Source organism: Halyomorpha halys, unplaced genomic scaffold, assembly GCF_000696795.3.
Source record: "Halyomorpha halys isolate HHAL.00 unplaced genomic scaffold, Hhal_1.1 Scaffold337.1, whole genome shotgun sequence".
NCBI classification, from domain to species: domain Eukaryota; kingdom Metazoa; phylum Arthropoda; class Insecta; order Hemiptera; family Pentatomidae; genus Halyomorpha; species Halyomorpha halys.
In genome coordinates this window covers 141,160-151,291 of record NW_027104734.1, presented here as the reverse complement: position 1 = coordinate 151,291, position 10,132 = coordinate 141,160, and the positions used below count along the sequence as shown (strand labels likewise).

At 36.0% G+C, this 10,132-nt stretch overlaps 1 protein-coding gene across 1 annotated transcript in view; it reads right to left on the bottom strand.

Annotated features, from left to right (window-relative positions):
- Positions 1 to 10,132, bottom strand: part of LOC106681412 (ubiquitin-conjugating enzyme E2 H) — a 48,692-nt gene that overhangs the window by 33,826 nt on the left and 4,734 nt on the right. The window contains exon 2 of the mRNA XM_014421717.2: positions 9,341 to 9,417. Coding sequence (XP_014277203.1) covers positions 9,341 to 9,417 — 77 coding nt within the window. The remainder of the gene's footprint in view (positions 1 to 9,340; positions 9,418 to 10,132) is intronic.

Here is a 10,132-nt window from a genome sequence, read left to right as displayed (position 1 = left end):
ATACATACAAGTTACTCTACACATCATTTGCAATAAACAAGTTTGTATGGACCACGTTCTGATTCAATACAGAAAAGTAGCTTTTATGTTTTTTTTGTAAGCAAGCTCGTTTATTTTAACCAGGAAGTGATCAATCAAAAACTATTTAAAATAATAAACTAGTAATTGCATTCACCATCATGAAGTCAAAAAAATGTTCAACAAAAAAAATGGTTTGTCTCGACTAAATCTACCATAAGGAGGCTTATGGGGGAAGGAAAGCCTAAAGCGTTTGTGCAAACTAAAAGGATGGACATTAAAAAAAAAAAATTTGATTTGGCTTAAAGAAAAAATATTTATCCATTTTGTTGCAGCAGAAAAAATAGCAGCAAATAATAGCAATACAAACCCTATAAAATAAAAAATAATTTAATAAATAAAGATAATAAGTTTTTTTCTGGATTTTTATAAACTCCAGATTCATCTTCTTTGAAAAAGGTTTTCTAAAGTTAATGTAATAAATCCCATGGGTATGAAGTTGTAATAATTTGTCGAAACATAAAAATTTCCTAGGTCAACCACTATCTAACCTCCAATTTACCACACCACTACGGCCACTGAAATCTAACCACTAGAACAGTGTACAATGGGAGACTCAAAGCAAATATCACTCAACAGTGATAGGGGTTAGGAAGTTGCGGCTGTAAAGTGAAATATACGGACACGCACGTCAATTTTAGGTTTATATAAATTGATTGATAAATTTTATTTATTTATTTTTTTTTATAAATAAGAAGTGTATTTTTGTAATATGTACTACGTTGTGGGAAAAACTTGAACGTGAAACTTTGAGGAGGCAGAATTTCATATTATATTATTTTTTTTTTATAAAAATGGAGGCAGAGCTCAGCTTATTCTCAGTTAAATAACACGGGCTTAAAGCTTACTACTAAACAAGCATGTTTTCCTTAAAGTGGAAAATCTGAAGTAAAATAGGAGGTTTATATACAAAAACCAACAAAAAACCCGGAATAATTCAGGATTTACCGATAAACAAAACGTCATATACAATACATCTTAAAATGGTTTTAACAAAGACGAATTGAACATGTTTATAAAGAAAATCTTATCTAATTTAGAATTTCCTAACTTAAATGTTTTACTTTTTAACTATTCCTTCATATTAAGATAATAAAGCGATTCGCTTGAAAATAAAATTATATATATAAGTTATGGTAGGACAAGGTCTGTATACAACTCTAATCCTAATTCCCCATGTAAATAAACCCTAATAATGTGTATAAGGAGCATCACAGAGAATATAAAGCAGTATCTTTCTAGTAAGCGTGCGTTGTAATTCTGTTCCCTTTTTTCCTTTTTTTTTAAGTCTTTCAGTACAAGTGCTCGTAAGTGGTGCCGAGACACGGAAACTGATTTAAGATCTTTCACTGAATGAAGATTTTTTTTTAACTGTTCTCTCATCAGGGATTTTTTTTCTTTCTTCCTTCGGCTTTCTTTTCTTTTATTTTTCGTATATTATCACTTTTTTTTACTGACCAAGATGGTTAATGGTGATGGTCAACCACAACCACAGCCCGCAGTTAGGCTGCCAGTTCTACAGATCCCGGTGGCGCAACCGGGTCCTGGAGTTCCTGAAGCCCCGGTTGTTCCGGCAGTCCCGGCGACGGTTCCGGTGCTACCCCCGCTACCAGAGACCACTCTCACGGTTACTCACGCCAATATGTTGGCTAAAATGAAAGTGAGAGCAGTAACCTCTCAGGATATTAGAAAAGCCATCTCAGACTTGGAGCGGTTCTCAGGCGAAATCGGTGAGTTAAATCACTTTATCAAAGGTGGAGATCGCATCATGGAGAGGTTGGCAGCCAAGGTCTCAGAGGAGTTGCTGGACAAGAATGACGCGATTTCCCTCAAGGCAGCGCTCATATGCCGGATCAAGCGAAGTATTTTGAATCATATTCAGGCAGACGAGGAAACAGCATGGCCAGTAGTGAAGGAAAGATTAAAGAAGGCCTATGGAGGAGGCAGATGGTCCCCAGAGGAAGATATTTTCTACATGTTGTGGGAGAGGAGAAAGCACGGGCAGTCTAACGGACAGTACGCTGTTAGGCCAGTTTAATCTGGCCCCAAAAAAGATGAGACTCTTGGAGCGGATGTAGTCAGTTGGAAGATGAATTTAATCGACTCCCATAATGAAGGTGCAACTGGCTAAGGAGACAAATAAAAGGGAAGGTTTTCCCCGGGACCGCACTTTTGTGGAATGTGCTCAAGACATGATCGACGCGAGCGCTAGAGAAGAGGATGCAAGGATGGATGTTGATGATGGAGGATGGAACAGAGTACCGTACCACCGCACAAGGAATCAACACCATGAAGAGAACCCAGGGATAGTGGTGAAGATAGAAGTAAAGGTAGAGAAAGGCGACCGAACCATGGCAAAATACGCAATAAAGGAGGAAAAGAAGACAGGAAGTGCCATGGGTGCGGAAAAGTAGGACACCTCGTCGCCCAATGCCCCCGCACTAGGTGCTTTGAGTGCGGCAATGAAGGCCACATAGCACGACAGTGTCCTTATATATGTACAGAAGGGAAGAGACGGGACCAGGAGAACCAATGGAAATAAATTTTTAGCGGATACGCCGGAGAAAACAAGAGGACTATAGCCCTAGTGAGTCCTCTATTGAAACATCAGAAGCCTCAGGAACAGAGGGGGGAGGAATAGGAAGGCAGAGGAATAAACCGCCAAACAGAAGATGGCGCCGAGTGAGTGAGGGAAGGAGATCAAGGCAAGAGAGTTGAGGTGGGTCCCAGGAGAGGGGCGACCGCTCATTAGAGATTTTCAACATCAAAGGAGAGATCAGCGGTCTGTCTATCATCAAGGTGAGCGGCGGGAAAAGCCTGGTGGAGACGGAGAGCTCTCACACCATCCTGTGCCGGGAGGCGCTGAGGAAGCTGAGCGGCGGTAATAGAAAACTCCAGATGGATGTCCGGGTATGTCATTGTCAATTAATCACCCTGGGTGGGTCCTGTAGAGTAGAGGGGGAGGCGGATATTGATTTACGGGAATGGGGCATCGAAAAAGGGGTATTGAGGGTTTTTATCGTGGAGAAAATGCTCCGCGAATATCAGGCTATTATAGGTTGCGATCTATTAGGTAAGGCAAGAGTGGGGATTAGGAATAACAAGGGCCTGTGGAGGAATCGGTTGGGGAAGAGGAGATATCGGTGTCGCGAGCTTCGAATGGGTGAAAACAAACGGATAGGTGCGATCCAAGAGGGGGGAGGAGGAATTGGAGACAGGAAATAAAGGACAAATATGCAGATATATTCTTCAAGGAGGGAGAGGTACTGGGGGCGACCGGGCAAACAATGCACCAAATCCCCCTGTAAGAAGATAAAATTACTTACGTAAAAGAGAGGAGGTATTCACATGCGCTTAGACAGCATATACGGGAAGAGTTAGAGAATTTAAAGGGCATCATCGTTGATAGTACCTTCCCATACAACAGGCCCCTATGGGCTGTGCGGAAGAAGAACACACCGTGAGACCAGGGAGAAAAGTATAGGGTAGTAATTGATTACCGGGGTCTTAATTAGAACACGGTAGACGTAAGATACTCGATACCGCGATTAGAAGATATCTTAGATAGACTGGGTGGGGCAACGATCTTTAGTACTTTAGATCTGAAGGCCGGGTACCACCAAATCAAGATGCACCCGGAGGATCAGCACAAGACAGCTTTTACATTCGAAAGGGGGCATTACGAATTTACGAGGATGCCCTTCGGACTGAAGAATGCCCCTATAACGTTCCAACGATTGATGGACGAATTCTTACGGGGAATCGACGAGTCCATGTGCCAGGTATACATGGACGACATGCTCGTTTTTAGCAAAACGGAGGAGGAACATGTGTCCCACTTGCGCAAGGTGTTCGAACAGGTCCGGAAATTTGGGTTAAAGTTATCGTGCGAAAAATCAATATTGGGGAGAAACCAGATAAACTAACGGAGATGGAAGAGCTCGAGGAGTTGGTGAACGATAAATCACACCAAATAATTTGGAAGATAAGAACTTCCGGACCCATGAACATGGACTTCGCTAAATATGGGAGGAACTCGATCACCACTATTGGTCGGTACCGGGTGTCAGGAATGATCAGATCTGCCGGGCCCAGAAAGATGCATCCAAACCATCTATATGTCGGGAATGGAGTGGTTTGGGAGAAGATAAAACGCCTCTGGAGATTAGAACAAATCGGAATGGATCGAAACTATGTTCGTTGCCTCATGATGGTGGAAACCGTTCACGACGGAGATCAACAGAGGGAGGTCACCTTGGCATACCACCAGGGGAGAACTAATCACGGGGGAAAGACTAATCACCGGGGCTAGAATGAGACCTACCAAGCCCTGCGACGGAAATATTTCTGGTGAAATATGCGGAAAACTATTCAGGAGATAATCGGGAACTGTGAGGTGCGCCTCAGCACCAAATACGACCGACACCCATCCAAGGCGACACAAGAGGAGACACCTACGGGATGGCACTGAGAAAAACGTGGGACAAGGTGAGGGAGAGAATCGAAAAGGAGATGCCAAACGCGTGGCGCGACATAACGAGGGTGTACATGACATTATGGGGAAAATTGGTATAGGGACAGTGGTTTACCGTAGAATGAGCTCTAACAGGGGTAAGGAACCGCAAAGGTATGAGGGGGTGATTACAATTAGAGAGCATAACATAGTGACAATAGAGAGTATTAAAGAACCAAAAAAACGAAGGGCGGTCCACATAGAACAACTCAAGTTCCCCATAATGAATAATCAATAGGAAAGTTTTTTGTTTTTTTTGTGTATACAAAAGTTTTATCGTTAGTGTTTCTAAGTTTTATGGTAAGAAGAACGGAGTGCCAAGGTTTATTAGTTTTTAAATAATTCATGTGTTAATTTTAGTTTATGAAAAGTGTATTTTTCAGTTTTCGTTTTGTGTATAGGTTAGTTTGTCTTTAGTTTTTTTTTGTGTGTTTTGTTGCCGTTATCTTTTTGGAGTTTATGAGGCATGTTCATAAACTGGTAGGGGGGAGTTATGGTTGGACAAGGCCTGTATAAAACTCAAACCTAACTCTCCATGTAAATAAACCTCAATAACTCCAACATAAATAAACCTCCTAGAGGAAACACAAGGAAGTTTGGAAAAGGTTGCTTTCCTATCTAATTTCAGATGTTGGTCTGGCGAAAGGTTAAAATGCGACACCACTCCATTTCCACATCTCCTCAAGTAATAATAATTATAATCAATCTAATGCAAAATCATTGGTTGATCAATATATAGAGGGAGGGATCACACCCCTCCTAAAGAAAAATATAATTTAATTTTCAGAATAATTTTATATTATGTACATGTTTTATCCAAAACAAAAGCAACAGTAATACATCACAGTTTAAATTGTATAGTACATTCTACTAAACTTTTTGTTTCCTATAACAAAACTAAAACCTAAAATGTTCAGATTCTGATCCCACTTCATACCAAACAATTTCCTAAGCACTTTTTCGGATAGATATAGACGGCCATGGTTTGGATTCAACGTAAAACATTTGTGTTATTTAAAGTCTTTAACTAAAAAATATAAGGAAGATAAACAAAACACAGAGCCTTATAATTGTTTTGTTTTTGGCAACCCCTCAAAAGAAAATTCCACCCTTGTCTAAAATCAGTAAGTTTATATTTCTTCTCCTATTTACTATACAGTTATTGTTACTTCTAAAACTTGTTAAATACTTGGAAATATTTCTGGGAAAGGAAAAACAATATTAATATTAAGCACCACATTGTAGTAGTGAACTGTTCAACATATAGTTTATATGATTAAATGTGAAAAAAAGTTAATTTTGGATACATATAAACGTAAAAGTAACAGTTATGTTCAACCTAAGGTTACGGATATTTTCATGGTGTCATGAATTATGGTTTTTGATGTAGGCGATTCATTACTCGATAATAGATAATATATGAGTTGTTGGAAGTGGATAGGGGTAGAAATCTCATAACACCATAAAATTGTCTCTCATGTAGGGTGTTTTTGATTTTTAGATGATTTGATAGCATCCACAATAAACACGGGAATTTAGCATATCAAGTGGACTATACCAACAAAGTTGAAACACATTCTTACAGATGTCATCAGGGTATTATGTTGTATGGTTCCAGAATTTGAGGCTAGTGTTCTAAAGCCCGCTGACTCTTTCTTTGGTTAAGGATGGATTACTTCTTTAGATGATGAAGAGGTAGATGACGTATCATAAGAGGAAACATCAGTGCTCATATTAGACCAACTAATACTCTGTGTGTCATGCAATGTATCTTTACTCTAAAAATTATGTATTGGTCAAAATCGTCCTATAGAACACAAGTACCAATTTAGAACGGGACATGAACCAATTCAGATGAAGAAAGCTCATCGGAAACATAGCATGAGGTATTTCTTTCAGATATCAGTAGGTATTTCCAAACAAGCTGAGGATATAATAAACAATTTTTAACTATTTCATAGGATTTTCGTCACTAAAACTAATTTAAATCGTTTTGATAGCATGGATCTTCTATTTCTAACAGAAAACAAGATGTATTGCATTATCGGCTGTACAATACACCCTGTTCTATTTGTTAAAAGTATTCTCAGACCTGTCCAGCTGATTATAGAGGTTAGCGAATTAGTAAGAGATTCAAGAATTTTGACTTCTGCAGCATTAAGATGCTCATCAAAGCAATACGTTCTCCATGAAGCTGAATGATGGGCACTCATAATCTTTTATATGGGTACTAACAATTTCAGCTAAATTAAGGGTGTTAAGTGGTATCCATAATGGTTGGTAAGGATATTTTGGACGTTTTGGAGCAATAAGCTACTGTCTTAAAACTTAGTTTTTGAGAATTATTTTTCATTCCGAAATTTTTTTTATTATTTTATTTTCAAATGTTGTTTTGGTTCCAAACTGGAGTTGTATTCTTGTTCATTCAAATCTATGCATGTCAACTGCATTTAATGTAAACTATTAACTATTAAGTCGGTCAAGGTATATTAATTTTTTTTTTCCACAAAATCATCCGGGGCTATAGAGGACAATATTTTGAAAGCCTTTCTTTTCCAAACTTCTTCTTTCAGTTTTTTTTTTTTCGAACTCTATAGTTTCAGATAAATTTTTTTTGTTTTTTAATTTATTGGGCAGAGCAGTAAACTTTTTGTAGAAGATGGAAATATAACCTAATTCAGTAAATTTGTCATCTGGTTCAAGCAGGACTACCCACTGAAATTTCGCCCCTGCCCCCCTCTTTCTCTGACAAAGAGTGGGGCATAACTTTTAACAAGCATTCGAAAATCCATTACTTTATGAGATTTTCAGCTGTATGCTTGAAACATTTATTTATTTGATTTTATTAAAATATTCGCACTTAGTACTTAAAAACAGGGTTGAGTAATCAATTCCATTCCAGCCTTTTTCGTTGGTTTGTTACTTTTTTTTTACAGATCAAAAAATTAATATTATTTTTAGGATTCTGCACCCCGGGAAATCCCTAATGCTACCATTTTGTAAAAAATATAATTCTTTCCAGTAAACTACTCGGAATATTTTTTATTTTAATTTTTCTGATTTATTTAACAGACTAAATAAACAATGTGGAATCAAAGTTACTAAGTTCGGAGAATATTTATATGATATATAACAATAAATTACCATTAATTAATTCAAAATCAGCATTCTTGAAAAAAGGAAGCTCTAAAATTAGACCTATATATAATTATTATAATTGTAAGAGAACCAATAAATAATGCTTCTAACCAATATTTATCTCATTATTTGATGAAATATGATCATCAATAATTTTCTTCATCTAGTATATTTCTGGTAAAAAGTTTCATAACCTCTCCACGTTGTTCTTTTGTTGCAACCTGAGGATTAAGATTTACTTCAGAGTCAACTGAGGTTGATCACCATCCCAATCACAATCATACCAGTTACAAGGAAGAAGTAAACAGATGATGAGGCTGTGGATTATGGTTTTGTTAGATAAAATTCGACAATATTTTTGGCTCTTTTTGATCCAAAATTTTTCAAAGTCTTCTGACATCCTGCCGATTGGCATTGTGTCGAATCCGGGAAGGATTTTCGGTGGAGAAGACTCATATGTACAGAAGGGTGCATGTAAAACAAACTGTGGAAGCTGACATACAGTTTGTGGGTTTCCAATCAATATTTTTCAAATTTGATGGAATCAATTTACCAGCCACAAGCAAGAATCTGAAGAAAGAACATATTGGTTAGGTTACTCCTGTTGAGCACTAACTTTCCAGCTCGAGCATATAAAATTTTTTGGTTCAATTTCTTCTAAGATACAATACAGTAATGAGATTAAAAAGCAATCACATAAGATGATCCAGACAGATCCGTCTCTAAAATTAATGCAAAAAAAAAGTTTGGTTAAATCGATTCAACCTACTGGAAATATAATTATTTGAGCGGTTTTAATATTTGCTTAAATCCTTGAAAAGAATTGACTTAGTATTCAAGTTTATTTTCCAAACTGACGCACTATAACATACCAAACTTATGAGTTCAAATCAACTAAAAGGTAAATGGCTGTGATTTCTTTACAAAAATTCTAAATATAATCACATAACTTTGGATTAAAGCAGATAGTATAATTACGATAAATTTCCAGGTAAAATTAGTGCAAATGATAACTAGGACAAAATATAACTGTATGGAAAAAATCAAAGAGGAAAATAAAGAAAATATAAAAACAAAGTATTAATAAGTGACTTTATGCTTTCTAGTGGGCGCTATCACCCAGATATGGAACAAAATATGTTAAACCCCAGTTTTACCAAGCTTTATTATAATTTTTAAAAAAACTAATACAGCCTCAGTACAAAATGTAATAAGTAAAGGGAGAAAATAAATATAAATGAACTTCTTCACTGAAAAAATATTAAGGCATCCCTAAAAAAATTTGGAACAAATTTAGTAATCAAAGGTTAGAACAAGTACGAAGGTTACAAAATAATATTTTGTAAATTAATTTACTCTATTGGTTTAGAAAAGTAAGGTAATAAACCATTATATCAGCAAGTTTATACTATCTGATTAAAAGTACTGATTTTACATTAAATTGATTCTTGGACAATTAAAAAGTTACACGATGAATAACAGGTGAGTGAGTCACCATCATTAACAAAATTGCGAGTGATGAGATTTACCTGTATCAAAGCCTTGATTAAAAAAAATATATAGATACCTTAGTCAAATAATAGTAATAAATAAGAAAGGTGTTATTCTTACTTCCTCGAGGTCCATAGAACTTTACGCAGAATTCATTCAATCCTCCCAGGATAGTAACTTCATGTTTACTTTCAATTCTGTAATAATGAATGTTCAGGAAAATATAAAGGAAAAAAATTATAAGAATAAAAACACAATATCAATGAAAAATGATGCTTTAAAAAATTATTTAGATACTAGTTAAAAAAAAATAAATTATATAAAACTATCACAACACAAAACTATATGATTAGCAGAATAACAAATTGTAGAAATATGTCTGATTGGCATAACATATAAAAAAAGTAATAAATCTTTATCATCAGTAATTTAGGTTTTATTTCTTGAAGTGTCTTAATTAATTTTTCAGTCAAATATTTCATCATGTTCTAGGGTGCTTCTACAGAGACTGATGTTCAGCAACAAAACAAAATTAGTTATAATAAATTTTTAAAAGGTATGGACATTTTGAAGCAGCACCATGGCAACTAATTTATTGCTTCTACCAGATTTATATACTCTGAGGTTTTTGGATTTTCTTGGTTCAACAATTAAAGACTGATTATCAGTAATATGTTTCTTTTTGTGGGTTATTTTGTTCGTACAGAGTAGGCTGGGTCTATATTGTAATATGCTCTTTTTCAGTGAATAGTATATTTTGATGTTTAAAGGGTTTTGATATGTTTTATTTTATTTATAATTTTAATATTGTTATTTGTTATTTTAAATTATAAAGCAAGCTAACCAGTTTTCTTTGTCTAAAAGAAATACGTTGTATTCCAAACAAAGCCAAGATGGCGGTGCACGTCCTTC